Source organism: Typopeltis vanoorti, chromosome 4 (assembly GCF_054136105.1).
Source record: "Typopeltis vanoorti isolate ZY-2024b chromosome 4, IOZ_Tvanoo_1.0, whole genome shotgun sequence".
Taxonomy (NCBI): domain Eukaryota; kingdom Metazoa; phylum Arthropoda; class Arachnida; order Uropygi; family Thelyphonidae; genus Typopeltis; species Typopeltis vanoorti.
In genome coordinates, this window is record NC_143552.1 from 107,766,851 (window position 1) to 107,787,699 (window position 20,849).

Sequence of the window (20,849 nt, forward strand, 5' to 3'; positions counted from 1 at the left end):
GGCTGCATGTTCTCACAACACTTCACAACATAAAAGTAGCTGTATCTGAGGTTTAAGTAGAGAGCAGTTGTGTCTTGTGTGAGAAAACTTGATCCATTAGAGGAGGCCCATTTCACACTGTATCATCATCTTCTAACATGAAGAGGAGTTCTGCTGATACTATGACGAGAATAACGTCTTTGTGGTGAGACAGGACCATGATCTTCTGTTTCCTCCATAGCCAATGCCATCATCATACCAACTACAGGTCAAGGTCCAGGCTGGAAAGCCAATTCAAGGCCTCATCTGTCACCTTGTGGTTGTCTTGTAGGCCACCACCATGAAATTGGCACCTTGGGCAGTCATACACAATATGAGTAATCGTCTGAGCCATGGGAGAACAATCACAATAAGGGTGATCTGACAGCCCCCATTTATGTAGAAGATAGCCACATCTGCCCTGACTAGTTCTGATCCTGCTTATGGATGACCAAATCTTCCTAGGAAGATCAAAACCAGGCTGCAGAGCACAGGGATCTTCTACCAGGAAACCGTTTGTTGGGAGATTGTTGGACCAGTATTCTCTCCATATGTCAGATATTGATGGAAGCACAGCTGAAGAGAGTTCGTCCATGGACCAGAGAGGCTTTCTAGATTTGAGGCATAGACTAGGTGGGTTTATGAGAGTCTGGTGTTGGGGTAGGAGTGGGTTGCTCATTGCTTTATTAAATTCCTTAATCGAGGCTTGTCTTCTCCGTATGTGTGGTGGAGCAATGTTGGATAGAAACTGTGGTACATTGTTGGTGCTAAAGAAAAAAAGAAACCCCAGAGATGAATCACAGGCAACATGAAGCTAATGTCTCAAACAAGGGGTCCAAAGGTTTCCAAGCCTCCTGGACTACTTATAATTATGATTGGATTATTAACTTCTAGTCTCTCTGGTATTTGGCTTCTGGGTTTTGCTCAGCATTACACTTGACAGTATGTTGGCAAAGTCTTCATTAAATATTTCACTACATCTTTTGTTGTGTGCACTTGCCATAATTGCCATCTCCCATTGCCACCCTTTCATAATTTTTCTTTCTCTTACTTGATATTATTATTATTACATGACACCTCCAGGGAGTCCAAGTACGCATTGAGGGAAGGCACCTGTTCTACAGCTCTATTTCCACTGTTCAATCCCCCAACTAGAACTAACTGCAACTACACCAATGCCATCTACCAACCACTACTAGTACTTCTATGGACAATCACAAACATCCATGCCCACGGCAGGATTCGAACTCACAGCCTTTTGGCTGGAGAGTGGATACGCTAACCACTTGGCTAACCAGGCTGGCAATATATAAGAACTGCCTTCAATTTCTGTTGTAACAATGCTTCTGTACTACATACAAGGTATATGCTGAAATTGTCTACCAGTGGGTACATTTCATTTGAAGAATGAAATTTACTGATTAGTTAGAAAGACCTAGATTCAAATCTCATGGAAGACATATTATTATATTAATCATATGACCTCCATGAAGTCAGAAATTCATCATGGGAGGTACACACTATTTTACACAATGCTCATCCAACTGTGCTTTAAACTGATTTGTAGTGTCTACATTCACAACAAACTCAGGCAATGCATTCCACTCATCAACCACTCTCCATGCAAAGAACCATCTCCTCACTCCACTGCACACACTCTCCTTATACAGTTTCCAGTGATGACCTCTTGTTCCACCTCCCTCTCCCATTCTAATAAAAATCTCTTCCATATCAACTCGATAACAATCCCCCTAGCTTAAATGTCTAAATCATATCCCCCCACCGCTCTTCCTCCTATTCACGAGGCTTTACAACTTACATTCTCTTAATCTGTCCTTGTACTCCACATTCCAAAGACTACTGACCACCATTGTGAATCTTCTCTGGACCCTTTCCAACTGTGAAAACCCAGCAACCAAATATGTGCACAATAATCCACATGATGCCTGATCAAGGCCTTATACAATGGCATCATAACCTATTTCTGCATGTCAGGGTCCTGTGCATCATTGCCATTATCTGATGTGATGTCTTCACAACTTATGCAGTGTGGCCCTGAATTTCAATTCCTTGTCCACCATCACAACTAGATCTCTCATCTCCTCTACCTCCATTAAAGTTTTCCCACCAGGTGTATACCTTACATCCCATTGCTACTTACCAAATCTCAAAACCTTACATTTTGCAACAGTGAACTGAAAGTTCCACTTCATGCAGTCTATTCAAGTCATCTTGTAAGGCCATAACAGCCGCTTAAACTCTGCATTGCTCTCCCCAGTTTTGCATCATCTGCAAGCAGCTACATATCACTAGTTCAACCCATCCCAATATCATTAACATACAAATTGAACAACGGTGGTCCCAAAACTGACCCCTTCAGTACACCCTAGTGACCTTCCTCTTTCGGGATACTGCATCCCATATACAACTTTATGATATCTATCTGACAGCCAGTCGCTGATTCAACTCAGAAGTTTGTTATCCAGTCCCATCTGTTTCAGTTTATTTACCAGCTTGTAGTGCGGCAGTCTATCAAAAGCTTATTCAAAATCCACATACACCAATGTATATGCATCTCCCCTGTCCAAAGTATATGTCACCTTGTTATAGTACATAATTGAGTTAGTGAAACATAATCCACCTTTAACAACCTATGCTAATAAACACAGAGAATACTACTGTTATCAACCCATTTCTGTATCCTACTTCTCTAATCTCTCCAGTACCTTCACCACAACTCCAAATATACAGATTGGCCTATAATTTGAAGCTACAGCCTTATCACCACATTATGCAGTGGAAAAATTTTACCCTCCTTCCACTTTCTTGGAACCTGTTCTGTCGCAAGACTTTTATTAAACAGGTATGCCAATGCTCTTACTAGTTTCCTGGGACTAGTTCTATTTTCTAATATATGTCCTGCTCTTCACAATTAAGCCATCCTCTACACTTGAGTTCCTTGTGAATCCACCTTGGTCATGATGAAACACCGTTATAAATTGATCACCGAATACTTCAACAATGTCTTCTACAGTAGTTTCCATTCTAACACTTCCATCTATTAACATCATCTTATACTGATCATTCTTCCTTCTGCTTGCCACCAATCTAAAAAACTCTGTAGGGTTGTTCTTCACCTCACTTGTGAATTGCTGCTCATACTGCATTTTTATTTTCCTTAATAACTGAGTCACTCTTCTGGCTTGTTCTTTATACTCTTCCAGTAACTGATTATTACCATTATTCATCTTGTACTTTCCCCAAAGTATGTTTTTTTTTTTCCAGATTTCATGCTTAAGCTCTACATTGATCCATTTTACCACCCACCTTATTCAATCTTTTGGTCTTCAGAATATATTCAGCATTTATTTCCTTACTGCTCAACTCCTCATTCCATGTTATAGCTCCAAGCTGTCTCCTAAGCCTGTCATAATCACCAGCTTTATAATTTCACATCTATCTTTTCCTCATAAAAGTCTGCATGTGACTAGCCACAACACAGGTACTTACTTCCTGACCACTTTCACCATCTGGATGAAAATGTGAAATCCCTCTCACAATTATATCTTCTGATGAAATGATCAGATTTAGAACTCACAATCCTCGCATGCCCTCCTTTACATGCTGCCTGAGATTGTTATTCCTGAAAAACTTGATTTTCCTTTGTTCTCTAATTCAAGTTGTTTATTCCTATTACTATTATTATGTGAGACTCCAGGGAGTCCTTAAACTGGAGGCCCTAAACATCATGTCCACACAACTGTACGACATTCTCACAGTATCTGTCATACCTTGCCTTGAACTAGCTCACCGTCATAGCACCCACAACAGACTCTGGCAGCTTATTCCACTCATTTACCACTCTAAAAGTAAAGAACCCAGCTCTAACACCCCACTAACCACACTGTTACCCAGCTTCCATAGGTGTCCCCCTAGTTCTCCCACCACCAGTCCTGATCTCAAAAATATCCTCTGAATTAATCCTATAGAAACCCTTTAGCAATTTGAATGTCTCAATCATATCTACCCTTTTCCGCCTATCTACTAATTTCTGCAACCCACAAATCTTCAACCTGTTCTCATATGGTTCATTCCATAGACCTGCTATCATCTTAGTCACTCGCCTCTGGATCCTCTCCACCTCCTCCCCCATCAAGAAGGAACCTAGGTGACCAAATCTGGGCACAGCAGTCGAGATAAGGTCTTATCGAGGCTCGGTACAGAGGTACAATAATTTGCTTGTCTCTGCTCGTCAAGGTATTTTTCAACAACCAAGTGAGTTGATGAGCTCATTTAGCTATTTTTGCAATGTGCCCCCCTAAACTTCATCTCCCTATCCACCAACACTCCCAAGTGTTGTTGGATAGGGAGATGAAGGACTCCAGGATATTGATGAGGACTCCCTGGCCTCATCCATATCCTGGAGTACAGTTCCACCAATGTGGTATACTGCTGCTAATCTTTTCACCCCAAAATGCATAACCTTACATTTTGTCACATTAAATTGACATCCATTCTCCTTAGCCCAGAACTCCAATCTATCCAAGTCATCCTGCAAGATTTTGAAATCTTCTGCATTCACTATTGCCTTACCCAACTTTGCATCATCAGCAAACAAATGAACTGTTTATTGTTAATGAACAAATTAAACAGCAGTGGTCCAAGAACAGAACCCTGTGGCACACCACTAGTCACAGGCCGTCTTTTGGACTCTACTCCTGAATAAACTACTCTTTGATATCTCTCCATCAACCACTCACCTATCCATCTCACCAACCCTATATGTTGTAGTTTACGGATTAGAATTCCATGTGGTATCCTGTCAAATGCCTTAGCCAGGTCCAGCAGTATCACCGTAAACCCAATACCCTTATCCAGTTCAGCCGTCACTGTGTTATAAAACTTGAGCAAGTTACTGAGGCATGATCTACCCTTCACAAAGCCATGCTGTCCCCCGTACATTATCTCATTTTCATCAATCCATTCCTGTATTTTCCCTTGACTACTTTCTCCAAGACTTTGACAACGATTCCTGATATGCTGATCGGTCGGTAATTTGCAACTGTAGTCTTGGATCCTCCTTTATGCAGTGGAACTATTTTCCCCTCTTTCCACACCTTCGGGACTAAACTAGACCCGAGACTCAGATTAAACAACATGGTCAAGGGCACTGATAATTCTTTAACCACTTCACATAAGACCTGTGCCAGTATACCATCCAATCCCAGAGATGTATTCACATTAAGGTTCTGTAATAGACTATTCACCTCCACTTCATTCATCACAATTCCCATATAAATGAATAGTTCCTTTATTTTTTTCAATGTCACCACCTGGATGATATACTTTTGCAAAGTGCTCGCTCAGTAACTCCACTATATCGACTGATTCAGTGACCTCCTTACCATCGTCATTCCATGAAATCATTTTGCCATGTATAGTTTTTTTTTTTGCTCGCAGCATATTGAAAGAACTGTTTGGGATTCTCTTTAGCTTGCATAGCTAGTTTCCTTTCATAATCTGCTTTTACTTTTTTTACCACACTCGTTACCCTTCTGGTCTGCACTTTATACCATTCATGTGCCTGCAGGTCACCTCTTTCTTTAAATTCCCTCCACAGTTGTTTCTTTTTTTTTGCAGCTCAAGCTTAATGGTGTTATTCATCCATTTAACCCCTAGTTGTTTTGCTATTCGCACCCTAGGTATACAATCAGCCATAACCTCCTGTAAATGCTCCTTGACCACTTCCCATGCTCTGTCGACATCCAGCCCTTGCAGTTGTACATGCCATAGCACTGATCCAAGCAATCTCCTAAGCTTGTCATACTTGCCAGCACGGTAATTCCACATATACCCTGTCTTAATCGAAAATTCCACACCTTTAGCCACCTCCCAGGTCAAGACCTTATGATCACTCTCACCAGTAGGTGGCAACATGGTCATATTCATTACAGTCAAATTCTCAGATGCTATTACCAGGTCAAGCACTCTCACACCCCTAGTATTTTCAATTACTTGCTGTCTCAGATAGGTATCTCTTAATAATTGAATAAAATCCATTTTCTTCCTCACATGTGTCCTCTCCTCCTTCCAATCGATGTTACCATAGTTGAAATTCCCCATAATAATTACCCTCCTTCCACTCATTTCATCAATTTGTTTATGCATACTATCTCCACCATCTATTCCATCACCTGGTCTATAGCAGCACCCAACTGTATATTTTGTTCTGCCAGTCTCAATCACCAAATAGCCTCAAATGAGCTATTTTCACTATCCTGCGATACAACTTCAATTCTCCTTGGCTGCAGTTCATCAGCTATCATCAGTAACACTCCTCCCCCCATTTTATTCTCTTTGTCCCTCCTAAACACACTATAACCTACACATTCTATCCCACTAACTATATCATCTTCTGTCAGCCATGTTTCACTAATGCCAATAACCTGTGGCCAGGAAGAGCCAATCAAGGCCAAAAATTCTTCCTTCTTGTTCCTAATACTCCTGGCATTAGTATACATGAAATGCAGTGGTCCCTTTGTCCCGCCCCCTATCTTGATGCGTTATTCTAACTATCCCATTCCGATTTTTTTGTCCTTAGTACTGGCTTGGGTACATTCTTACACTCAACTGTCTCACTGATGTCTGCATTCCCCCCCCCTCCTTGGTAGTTCTAGTTTCCCTGGTTCTGCACATCCATTTTCACTTCGTTCAGCAACACTTTTTCCAGTCTCTGCCAAATCCATTCAAATGCAGGCCATCAGTTTGATGGGCGAAAAACCATCATTTGCGATTATGGCCCTCCTTCTAAACTCCTCTCTGTCATACCATGGCAACAGACTCACAATTCTAACTCTCTCACTCTTTTCGTTTACTACCTTTAACAATACTTTCAAGTCCTCTCTCATAAAAAATTTATCTTTTTTCAATTCATTTGTACCCACCATAACTATTAATTCTTTCACCCTCTGTTTTTGCGCTCTAATACTCTCACTTACATCCTTAAATTTCGCACCTGGTAAGTACAATTTAGTTTAACTCCCATCTATCACTCCTCTTAATAACGAGTCACCATACAACACTCTTTCCTTCATTTCAGAAACTCTCTCGCTCTTACGCTTATTTTTCCTTTCAAACACTTGTTTATTTCCGTTAGCCGAGGCACTCTGGATAGAGTTTTGCAGGTGCTTCAACTGCCGCTGCGCACTGTGTATCACTGTGCTCAACCTAGCGATCTCACTCCCTACAAATAATTCATTTTTTTCATCATTTAAACTATTTTCTCTCTCTCCCTGTATAGTTGCTTTCACTCTTTCTTTGATCACCACTTTCATTGCCATCTTGTACATTTCTTCATCACCACTCTCCATGTTCCTAGGCCTATAGCAACATCCAACTAAATATCTGGAGGAAAATGTGAAATCCCTCTCACAATTACATCCTCTGATGAAATGATCAGATTTAGAAATCACGATCCTCGCATGCCCTCCTTTATATGCTGCCTGAGATAGTTATCTCTGAAGAACTTGATGTGAACCTCCATGTTACATCATACTGCCTCATAACCATTGCCACTATTTCCCTCTTTCATGTATACCTTATGTGGACTTAATTCCCCTGCTATCATCAGCAGCACTCCCCCCCTTCTTTTCCCTCTATCCTTCCAATTATTGCTGTTAGAATATTATCTTCATTCAACCATGTTTCACTTATTCCAATGATTTTGGGACAAATGAACTCAATCACTGACACTATTTCATCCCCCTTATTCCCACCTTAAACACAGGTGATTATTTCATGATCACTTTCACCATCTCGAGGAAAATGTGAAATCTCTCTCACAATTACATCCTTTGATGAAATGATCAGATTTATAACTCGTGATCTCGCATAGTCTCCTTTATGTGCTGCCTGAAATAGTTATCTCTCAAGAAATTCATTTTCCTTATTCCCAAATGCTATCTCTTCATCCCATTCTATATCACAATAATTAAAATCACCCATTATAATCATCCTTCATTTGTTCACTTATCCAAGCTGTTTATACATTTCTTCATCACCAACCTCCACATTCCTTGATGTATAGCAACTTCCAACTAAATATGTCTTCCTGTCAACTTCCACATTACACCACACTGCCTCATAACCATTGCCACTATTTCCCTATTTTTCACGTCCTCCTTATGTGGACTCAATTCCTCTGCTATCATCATCAGCACTCTCCCTCCCTTCTTGCCCCTCTATCCTTCCAATTAGTCCTGTTAGAATATCATCTTCATTCAACCATGTTTCACTTATTGCAGTGATTTTGGGGCGAATAAACTCAATCAGTATAACTATTTCATCTCCCATATTTCTGGCATTTCTAAACAAACACATTAATTCATTTTTAAGTCTATAACTAGTTCTATCCAAGCCACTTGTTGGTTGTGATTTTCCCCACCACATCTGCCCAATCACCACTTACCTTTACATAGAATACAGTACATATATGTGTACTGTATTCTATGTATTGTATGTCTTTATGTTTAAATAAGCTTCCTCCTATTAGGGATTATTCATTTCACAAAATGCCACCAAGTAAGTCACCATTCTCATTTCTTGGACAACATGCCTCATTACCTAGTGCTCTCATCTTCATTATTTCTTTTGTCAACGTTAGCATTCATTTCACCCATAAGAATATTCATGTCATGCTTGAGTACTTGTTCTATACATTCTGTAACTTATCATAAAAATTCTCTTTCTCTTCAATATCTTTTTCATTTCTTGGTACATAAACTTGTATTATGGTTAATTTAATACATCTTGCATATGATTTGGCCATTATTATCGGATTACTTATGGGTTTCCAGTTTTGTCTCTGCACAAGCAAATTCTGAATACAGTATTTGATATCTATCTACATTTCTCACCCCTCTAAATCCTGTCCAGCTCAGCTCATTTTTTCCTAAAGTATCTATTCCATATTTCCCCATTTCCTTAACAACTTTTTGTGACTTTCCAGTTTGAAACATGGTTCTAACATGCCATGTTGCAGTTAACATTTTCTGTTTACTTGAAAGCAGTGACACCTGATATACAGTTTTTCTTGGGCTCTCAGTTTCCATAATGGGGGAATTTTTACAGTGAAGGATGATTATGCATTTGCCCAACCTTCCTCCTTTATCTGGAATTGATATCAGCATAGGGGAAGACACCTCCCCCACAAGGAAGAGTTATAACACAGTACTGTATATATAAAAAAATACAGTATATACTTACATTTCTGTAAATTATAAAACTGTATAAAATTACAATAACAATTCTAAAAATTTCCAAATTTTGTTACAACTTCTACTTTATTTCAAGAATCCTAACACTCAACAGTATAATTTCACTTAAAGGTGTCAGATATCATAAAAAAAAGGAAGAAAGGCAACTATTTTCAAAAGAAACAACAAAAGATCGTCTGCTATTAATACAGAAAATAAGAATAGAAGAAAATAATGGAACATGGGTACAATGTTGTCATGAAACATGCAATAAGTGGCGTTATCTTGATTATATAAAGGAACCTTATCAAGTACCAGAAAATTGGTATTGCACCATGAATAAAGGTATGTCTCTTTCTCTCTCTCTCTCTCTCTCTTTCCTTCATTTTTTATATCAGAGTAATAGCGTTAACTCATGATGATGATGATGAATAGTGTTAACTAGAAAAAATGCTACTATTTATTAAGACTGAAGAAACCTTTAGTAGTCTTTATAATATGTAATCAGATGTTTGTTTTTTGTTCTTGTTTTATTAATCTATAAAATAAGACCTTTGTTTGAATGTTTAGAGCCTCCTGTGGCCACCAGGGAACTAGTAGCAGAAATATTATGGTTTATTGTGTTATTTTTCATACAATTTGATAAATTTAGTTAGTTTAATATATGTGAAGTTTTTTTGCATTAGTTTTTACCAGAAGGCTCAACCTAATAGTTACCTCTCTTTATATCCTGATCCATTTGCACATGTCATTAAGGCCTATAAACCATTCCAACGTTGTTTTAATATTTTATTACATTTTTGTGTGGTGCATTAAAACCTTGAATTAATCTGAGGATAAGCTGCAATTTTTATTATTATCTGATCTCCATGGAAAGACTCATCGTAGGAGGGCCATATACTCTCATGAAAAAAGATCATTGAACCATGGTTTAAATCCATTCACATTTTCTACACTTACCACACTTTCAGATAATGCCTTCCACTCACCAAAAACTCTCCATGCAAAGAACCTGCTTCTCACTCCCCTGCGCACATCCTCCTTATACAGCTTCTGGGAATGGCCTCTTCTTTTACCTTTGTCTCCCTCTACTCTGCAAAAAATTTCCTCCACATTAATCTGGAAGCAATCCCTCAAAGACTTGTACATCTCTATTGTATCCCCTCTGCTTCTTCTATTCACAAGGCTCTGCAAATTACATTCCCTCAATCACTCCTCATATCTGACATTATATAAACCTGCACTGACTTAGTAAACCCCTCCGAAACATCTTCATTCCATGAAAAACTAGGTGACCAAATCTGCACATAGTAGTCCATATGTGGCCTGATCAAAGTCTTAGACACATAACCATAACCACTTTTCTTCTGTATGACAGTGTCTTCCTCATTTCTACTGTAATCTGTGGGGATGTTCTTACAGTTTTAGCAATGTAATCCCTAAACTTCAAGTCTATCCACCATCACTTCCAGATCTCTCATCTCTTCCACCTGATTCATAATTTCCCTATTAATTGTATACTTTGCATCCTAACCTTGCCTACCAAATTTCAGGAACTTGCACTTTGAAATTTTAAACTGAAAGCTCCATTCACTTGCCCACTCTTATAGTCTATTGACATCCTCTTGCAAAGCCACAACATCTTCTCTACTTTTCATAGTTCTTACGAACTTTGCATAAGTTCGTTTACGAACTTATGCAAAGTTACGAAACTCCCACCTCATATCGCATTGGATATGAGGCGAGAGCGAGCAAAAGAGTTAATTGTATTAATTGGTACAAATGATTTCAGAGAGAACAAAGAGCATGTCAGAATGAATGTCAGGAGGCTGCTTGGAAAGATAAAAGAGAATAGTGTGACAGGAAGGGTAGTCAGTGTGCTGCCTAGGTATGATTGTGGTGAAATGAGGTAGAGAGCAAGGATTATGAATGATATTCTGGCTGAAATGTGTGAGGAGATGGGAGTTCACAGTTTGTTAATGTGTGGAATGAGTTTGAGGGAGGATGAAGTGACGCTGTATGGGAGCGATGGACTGCATTTGAGTGGTTATGGTGTGAGTCGCTTGGAGAGACTGCTGCTGGAAGGTAGAGAAGTGAATAGAGAGAATGAATCAGATTGAGAGGGGAGTAATGTGGAAGAGCAGGAGAGATTGAAGAAGTGGAAATGACTGGGGAATTGAGTGGTATGAGTATAGAAAATAGGAGAATGGGTGTGCAAGAGGAGCAGGGAAACAGGGAGGCAGAGGGTGGACAGGGGTACACAGCGTGAGAAAAGTGGATGCTCCAAGAGGCGGTGAGAGCACGTGTAGGCAGTAAAGAAATGGGATGACCAGATCAAGAGGAAACAGATGAAATTGAAAAGAGTTCTAAAATGAAGAAGCAGAAAGGGAAATGGCCCCAGTCCAGCATGGAGAGATCACATCAAGTGAGTGGTATCAGTGGAACTAGCTGTAGATCCAGAAATGAGCTGTCATGTTTGTATACCAATGCTAGAAGTATAAGAAACAAGGTGGATGAAATGGTTGCACTAATTGCGTCTGTTCACCCAAAGATTGTCGGAATAAGTGAGACATGGTTAGATGAGGGCGACATCCTGACAGGAATAGAGATGGAAGGGTATGATATATTTCGTGAGGATAGAAGGGGTAAAAAGGGAGGGGGAGTGCTATTGATGATAGAGAAAGAGTTATGTCCATACAAGGTAGAGATGCAAGAGGGAAATAGTGCCAGTGGTTTTGAGGCAGTATGGTGTGAGATAGAGGTGAATAGAATCAAATACTTGGTGGGATGTTGTTATAGACCTGGTAATGTGGATGGTGGTGGTGATAGTGAAATGTATAGTCAAATAAGCCAAGCAAATAAGAAAAAGGTGATCATTATGGGTGATTTTAATTCTGGCAATATAGACTGGAATGAAGAGATAGCAACTGGAATTAAAGAAAATGAGTTTCTTGAGTTTTTGAGGGATGATTACCTCAGACAGTATGTAACAGAGGGCACGCGAGGATTAAGGGTCTTGGATTTGGTCATCTCATCAGAGGATGTAAGTATAAATGAGGTGTCAAATCATCCACCAATTGGTGAAAGTGACCATGAGGTGATTACCTACGTGGTTGCCAGCAGTGCAAGGACCCCTGTGAAAAAAAGGTATATGTTGAACTACAAAGGGGGGGGGGTGATTATGAAGAGTTCAGGAGACAGCTTGTGGATGTAGCATGGAATGAGGAGTTAGCTGGAAAAGAGATCAATGCAGCTTGGAGGATTTTCAAGAACTATTTAGTAGATGCAATGTCTAAATGTATTCCAAGGGTGAGAAGGTTAAATAAGGTAGGTGTGAGATGGATGAATAAAGAGATTAAGCATGCGATACAGAGAAAAAGGGCATTGTGGAGACAGCATAAGAGAAGTGGAAGTAACCAATTTCATGAGGTCTACAAAGACCAGGCAAAGAGGGTGACTTGGTTGGTGAGAGTAGCTAAAGAGAGGTATGAACAGCAGTTAGCTAATGAAGCCAAAAAGAATCCTAGGGAGTTCTTTCGATATGTAGCCAGCAAAAGAAAGAATGATTATGGAAGGATGAGCAAGATCTTTCAGTCTTGTGAATGTGACTTCATGGAGAGATTGAGAGCAGTTGATGATGGGGAGGAGAGACTGACAGTAAGTGAGCAAGAGGTGTTTGGGGAGTTGAGTAAACCATATGTAAATAAGGCTGTGGGACTTGATAATATATCACCGCGTATTCTGAAGGAATGTGCCAGAGAGTTGACACCTGCCTTGACATTTTTTTAATACGAGTTTTGTACTTGGTCACGTTCCTAAGGAGTGGAAGGAGGGCAAGATTGTGCCACTTCATAAAGGAGGTGATCGAACTCAATCATCAAACTATAGGCCTATCTCTGTGTCAGGTGTTGTGGTTAAGTTGTTGGAGAAGCTTGTGAGAACTAGGATCCAGAGTTGGGTTGACAACAATGGTATAATCTTTGATGGACAGCATGGATTTGCTAAAGGGAGGTCATATTTTAGTAATCTACTTACTTATTACAATAAAGTGACTGCTTCCTTGGACAGAGGAGAAGGATACACAGTAATATACTTGGATTTCGCAAAGGCTTTTGATAGAGTACCTCATGATAAGTTGACAGTCAAACTAGAGCAGATGGGGTTGGATATTAGATTAGTGCATTGGATTGGAGACTGGCTATCTGATGTGTATCAACAAGTTGTGTATGGGGGGTGCAATATCCAGGAAAAGGAAAGTCACTAGCAGAGTGCCTCAGGGGTCTGTTTTAGGGCCATTACTATTTAACTTGTATATTAATGATATTGGCGAAGATTTGGATGGAGATATTCAGTGTTTGCAGATGATGCAAAGTTGGGATGAACCATAAAGAGTAGTGAAGATGTTGTGGCCTTGCAAGAAGACTTGGATAAATTGAGTGATTGGGTACAGAAATGGGGATGTGAGTTCAATGTTGCAAAATGTAAGGTTTTAAAATTTGGAAAACAAAGATGGGATGCAGAATTTATGCTTGGTGAGGATACATTGTTGGAGATGGAAGAAATAAGAGATCTGGGGGTGAGTGTGGATAAGGATCTAAAATTTAGGGGACACATCGCCAAAATTGTGAAGACAACACAAAGACTTCTGGGAATGATGCAGAGGACACTGACGTGTAGAAGTAGGGAGATTCTTGTTCCATTGTATAAAGGCTTTGATTAGGCCACACATGGACTATTGTGCCCAGATTTGGTAACCGGGTTTTCAGAAGGATGAAGAGATTTTTGAAAGGGTCCAAAGGTGACTGACTAAGGTAGTTTTTGACCTCTGGAATGTTGAGTATGAGGAAAGATTGAGAAGATGTAATTTGCAGAGTCTTGTGGAGAGAATGAAGAGGGGAGATATGATAGAGACCTACAAGTTGGTAAGGGGTTGTTATAAGATCAATGGTGTAGAAGTTCTACAGAGAATAGTGGGAGATCAGGCAAGAACCAGAGGTCATCCCTGGAAACCGTATAAAGAGATAGTGAGAGGCAGGTTTTTTTCGTGCAGAGTTGTGAATGATTGGAATGCGTTGCCTGAGAGTGTGGCGTCTGCAAAGAGTTTGAGTGTGTTTAAGACGGTATGATGAGATGTGTGTGTGATAAAAGGACCTCCAAGATAAGGCTTTGAATCCATGAGTTCTTGTGAAATAATAATAATAATAATAATCATCAGCAAATAGCTGCATACCTCCATTTAAGACATTCCCAATGTCGGTAACATATTAATGGTCCCAAAACAGATCCCTGTAGCAATCCACTAGTACCTAACCTAACCTAACCTGACCTTTCTCTTTTGGGATACCACTCCTCCATACACAACCTGTTGATACTTATCTCACAGCCAGTTGGCTATCCAGCTGACCAGTCTGTTATCTAATCCCTGTTTCAATTTAGCTAACAGCTTGGCATGTAGCAGTCTGTCAAACTCCTTTGAAAAATCCAAGTATACATGACTACATATGCATTTTCCCATTATCCAGCGAATTTGTCACCATATTGTAGTGCATAAGCAGATTGCTAAAGCATGACCCCCCCCCCCTCTAATAAGCCCCCATGCTGACCATCATAAAGAATACTACTTATATCAACCCCATTTCTGAATCCTATTCCTCATCAACTTCTCTAACATCTTAACTGCTCCACACACACACACACACACACACACACACACACACACACACACACACACACACACACACACACACACACACACACACACACACAGATTAGCTTAAAATTTGCAGTTTAGGTCTTATTCCCCCACCCTCCACTTTTGTGAAATGGAATAATTTTTTCCACTCTCCATTTCTTTGGGACTTACCCTGTTGAAAAACTCATGTTAAACAGGAGTGCCCAAGCTGCTGTTAATTTACTAGAGCATTTCTTCAAGACATGTTGTGATATATTTTCAATTACTATTACCTTATTAACATCAAGGATACTTACTGTATTTTTCTGTGTATAAGATGATATTTTTTTCTAAAACTTTTAGACCAAAAATTGGGGGTCATCTTATATAGGGGGTAACCGGTTGAGAGACCTGCAGTTGCCTTGGCAAAACTGCTGGTACCTTGTCTCCGCAAACAGGCTTCTGCCAATCACTAGCCTTTGTTAACTCTGTCGATTTTTGTCATTAACAGTTGATTCTGAATAAACCAATCAGAACTCTGAAATCATTCATACGTCTGCAACTTGTTAGCAGGGTATGTAAATGTATTAACAATATTTTGAGCACTAGCCCAAAAAAATGTCCTAAAATAAAAAAATGATTGTCATATTCTTCAAATTCTAGTTAAAAGTCATCAAAAGTCATAAAAAAAAAAGTCAAAATATTACGTAATTACTAAATATACGCAGTTAGCCTCGTGGCTGTGCATTTCGCAACCATATGCCTGGGGAAGGAGTGTCCTAAGTTCGATTCCCATTGGAGACGTGAGGAGCTGAAGGATCTTCCTCAGCTATAGCCAAGTTAGCCGGTCTTGGGCGTGGACAGCAGGGTTTTTCATCAGGCAAACCGGCCTTGAGAACACAACACTCTGGACATAAGATACACTGGGGCGTAGGGCTGACCCCCTTATCCTGTGAATGGTTTGAGGTCCAATGATTAATAAACCCACGACACCGCAAGGTAAAAGAGGGTAAAAGGAAGATGAGATGAGATGACTTTGAATATTTACATAAGTATCAAATGTGTTCTGCTTTATGTTTAAAATATTGATTTCTTAATTTTGGATTCGAAAAAGTAGGGTTTGTTTTATACATGGGGGCGTCTTATACACAAAAAAATACAGTAATTCCTCATATACCTCATGCTCATTCACTATCAATCCCTCCTCCATCATACCCTCTACACTGCAGCTTTTCATGATGTCTCCTTTATAAAGATGATTTTTTTTTTTTTTTTTTTTTGAGCTGTCTTCCATAGGTTGAAAAACTACTAATGTAATTAATTTTTATTTTATATATATATATATTAAAGTGGGGTGCTTAAGGGTCAAAGCTGTATAACTGAGAGGAGACCTCCACATAGCCTTTAAAGGAATGCAGAGAACCGACCAGGGCTTCTGACCTAATGTCCAATCCTCACCTTCTCGTGGTGCACCCTGTTGGGTATCTACTTTGATACTGAACGAACGAGGATGGGCTGGCAATTTGGGATTTAGCCGACCAAATTGTATTCTTATTGGTTAAACCAAAATAAAAAATGATGGTACAACATGACAAAATTTCATGCCGGCTGGGGCGTCGCCCGGTTAAACAAGGCCCCCGTTGTTTTCGCCAGGGAACCAGGGCGAACAGCGAAAAGTCAGCTACTGGAACAAATCTGAAAACAAACCCCAACTCAACATCACCAGAGTTAAAGATCGGTACTATCAACGTAAGAAGCCTGAATGGCAAAGAAATGGAGCTAGCTGAGGAATTAGATAAGTACCAGATCGACATAATAGGGGTGACTGAAACAAAAAAGACCAAAACTGGTGAGATCTTTCTGAGCAATAAATACAAAATGTTATATTCAGGCAATAACAATCAAGGAAAAGAACGAGTAGCCATAGTATTCAACACAAAATACGAGGCTAATCTTCTTGAATGGCAGTCAGTCTCAAGTAGAGTAATGTGGGCAAATATGAGAATGGGGAACTGGACAATGAGACTTATTTGTGCCTATGGTCCCACAGAAGGTTCTACTAAGGTAGAAGTGGAGGAATTTTTTGAGGCTTTAGAAAAAGCAACTGACACAATGAAAAAGGAAAAGTTGGTCCTTGTTGGGGATCTAAATAGTAGAGTAGGAAATGATTGTGAGACATACAAAAATATTTTGGGAAAATTTGGAGAAAAGAGCAAAGCTAATAATAATGGCAAATATCTGTTGGATTTCTGCTCAGGACATGGACTGGTTATTACTAACACCATGTTCCAACATAAAAATGTGCACAAATTCACATGGAGAGAAGAGGCTAGGAATAAGAAAAGTCTCATTGACTATGTTATTGTTGATAGTGATGTTTTCTCCCTGGTGCAGGACACCAGAGTGTACAGAGGATTTGAAATTGGAAGTGATCACTATTTAGTCTTGAGCAGGATAAAATTGAATTTCATATTGAAAAGAATAACATGTAAGAAAGTTTTAAAGCGAATAAAAGTTGAGCAGCTCTCAGATGTAAACTGTAGACTAAAATACAGAAATATTATTGAAAAGAAAATGAAAGAGTTTGAGAACAGGAATCAAACCTTGGAGATTCAGTGGCAAACTCTGAAGGAAACATTGATTGATTCTGCCAGAGAGGCATGTGGTGAGGTTGTGTGCAAAGATAAAAAAATCAGAACTCCCTGGTGGACACAGGAAGTTAAAGAGGCAGTGAAGGAAAAGAAGAAAGCATATCAAAAGTTCCTGGCAAATAAGTCAGCTTTTACTCTTACAGAATACAGAGACAAATGTAAGAAAGCTAAACAGTGTGTAAAACTAGCTAAACAAAAGTCATGGGAGGACTTTGGCAAGAATATAGAAAATAAATATCAAGAAGGTGGCAAAATATTCTGGAGGTTGTTGAAGAAGCTTAGGAATGGAGGAAAGAGTGCTGTAAAAGGAATTAGAGATGATAAAGGTGAAATGAAAACAGGAGAAAAAGATATCCTTGAAGTATGGAGTAATTACTTTGAAAAACTGCTAAATGAAACAAGCAGTGATGACAGCACAGTGATAAAAAACACTGACCAGGCATGCAGTCAGGAATACATATCCATACTTGAAGTAGAAAAAGCCATCAAAGGCTTGAAATGTGGAAAGGCAGCAGGAGTAGATGATATATTCGACCAGAAATGCTGAAGTATGGTGGTATAAGAGTCTTACAGTGGCTGCACTGCATAGTTCAGAAAGCCTGGACAGAGGGACGAATTCCCGATGAATGGAGTAGAGCTCTCATAGTACCCATATATAAAAAGGGAAATAAAACTGAATGTGAGAATTACAGAGGTATTTCCCTACTGAGTGTTCCTGGCAAGATCTATGCAAGTATACTTGAGAAACGGTTGAGAAGAATTGTGGAAGAAAAGCTTGGTGAAGAACAAGCTGGATTCAGGCCAAATAGAGGCTGTGAGGATCAGATCTTCACTTTACGACAAATAGTCGAGAAAGCATGGGAATATAACAAAGATCTGTATTTAAGTTTTGTCGATTTGGAAAAGGCATATGACAAGGTGCCAAGAGAGAAGCTATTCAATACGCTGCAGTTATATGGTGTCAATGGGGCATTATATCAAGCAATACTTAGTCTTTATTTGAGTTGTGAGTCAGCAGTTAGAATTGAAGGAAGTACAGGAAGATGGTTTAATGTTAAATCTGGTGTGAGACAAGGATGTACATTATCCCCTCTGTTATTCATTATCTATATGGATCACATTATGAAGGAATGTGGTATTAAACCTGATATCAAAATTGGAGATGTTAATGTCAGCTCTTTGCTTTATGCGGATGATGTTATGCTTCTAAATAAATCCGCTACAAGTCTGCAAGATTCTCTGACTAAATTGAATAGCTGTTGTAATAGATATGGTATGAAGGTCAGCAATAAAAAGACAAAGACAATGAAAATAGGCAGAATCATTGAAAATGTCAACTGTGTTGTGAATGGAGAACCTGTGGAACAAGTAAAACATTTCAGCTACTTAGGCACAATTTTTACTGAAGATGGTAAACTAAATATAGAAATAGACAACAGAATCAGCAAAGCTGGTATCGTGGGAAGTCAATTGAATAAATTCATATGGAATAAGAAAGAAATTAGTCGGAACACTAAATTAGCTGTATACAAGACTGTGTTCAAACCAATTTTAACTTATGGATCTGAGAGCTGGGTCAGAAGTAAAACACTTGACCAAAGACTAGAGACCACAGATATGAGAGTCCTGAGAAAGATTAGAGGCGTGAACAGATGGCATCAATGGCAATATCATATTAAAAATGAGGATATTAGGAAAGAACTTGACATTGTCAGCATCCAGGAATGCATTAGCAGAGCTAATCTCAGATGGTATGGTCACTTAAATAGAATGGGAGAGGAAAGATTAGCAAAACAAGTGTTCTCTGCCAGGTTGGCTGGAAAACGACCCAGAGGAAGACCAAGATATAGGTGGATTGATACGGTACAAAGTGCCTTAGACGATAGAAATATAAGATCTGATAATGTTGGAGTCTTGACAAGTAACAGACTGATTTGGAGGAAAATTGTAGATAGGAAGTTAGTAATGATGTAATTTTTTCATGTAGTACTGTCATATCCTGTACACCCCTTGAGGGTATACATGGCAGGAATTTGATGATGATGATGATATATTAAAGTTGAGCATTATTATCAAATCTGATGTAGAAAAGCAAGAGCTTATACAACTTCAATATTAGAACACAAACAGAATCCTAAAGAGAAAATCAATACAGGTATTCTTACTAAAGCAGACTCGTCGAACCCACAGGAATAGTTTGTTATAGTGAATAGTCTGATTCTTTTAGCATAGGACAGTAGCTTTGGTTTGGACTTTTCAGTTGTTTGTTATAGTGAGCTAATTGATTGCTCATTATTAGGTTTATTAGAATGAATACAACTCAAAGAAACAATTAAAAATAAGTTAATGGATCCTATGTTTCATCTTGGTCACAGAGGCATAATCAGGGATACAATCTTAAAATTGTAAAAGCACACACAAACACACTCAAAACAATAAGAGGGGAAAAAAAAAGTTTCGCTAAAAGCCTAAAGTCACTTCCATTTTACCAACATCCAGGACATCAGTTCAAGCATTAATTATGTATACTACTTAACAGGAATCAAAATTTGATCTGTTATTCCTAACCAAATCTCAGTTGATGTCCTCCATGACTTTGGTCTACCTCAGCTACATCTAGCATGATACCTTCCATAAAAATAGGGAGGGACATGTATGTTTGTCAAGTCTGACATTCCTTTCCAAAGGTTATCAAACCTGAAATCCCTGTTTTATGATCTACTCTGACTTAAGATTTCCTTATCTCACTTTACAAGCAAGTCAATTCATCTCCGTACAGTGCCATAAATTGCTCATTTTATACCTCCTCTGATCTTTTATCAGAAGGACATCAGAAAAATCCTGATTAGTCTTGATACTAATAACTCTGCTGGTCTAGATGCTAATTATGCTCAAAACTTATGCTCCCAAATTACACTCATCCTGTATCACCTATTTAAGCTATGAAACTCATCTGTCTACCTAACAGCATAGAAGCATGGGTTAATCTTACTGTCTCTAAAAAGAGGAGATAAAAGTCAGCCTTTAACCTATGGTCCACTTGCCAGCACCTCAGTACTCTCCAAAGTTATGGAGAAGATCATCCATACCACTGCCCTGAGACCAATAAGTTAATTAGTGATTGCTAATATAGATTCTGTCATTCTCATTCTACAGCAAATTTCCTCACTGACCTTACCCACCTTTGACCCCAGGCCATTGGAAAAACTCATACAATCACCCTGGTATTTCCAAAGCGTTTAATTATATCTGACA

General features: G+C 39.1%; 1 protein-coding gene across 3 annotated transcripts in view; it reads left to right on the forward strand.

Moving 5' to 3' along the window:
• Positions 1 to 20,849, forward strand: part of LOC150107593 (uncharacterized) — a 279,745-nt gene that overhangs the window by 94,244 nt on the left and 164,652 nt on the right. For all 3 annotated transcript variants that reach the window (XM_090391408.1, XM_090391406.1, XM_090391407.1), the window contains exon 6: positions 9,405 to 9,617. In XM_090391408.1, the coding sequence (XP_090247534.1) occupies positions 9,405 to 9,617 (213 nt within the window). The remainder of the gene's footprint in view (positions 1 to 9,404; positions 9,618 to 20,849) is intronic.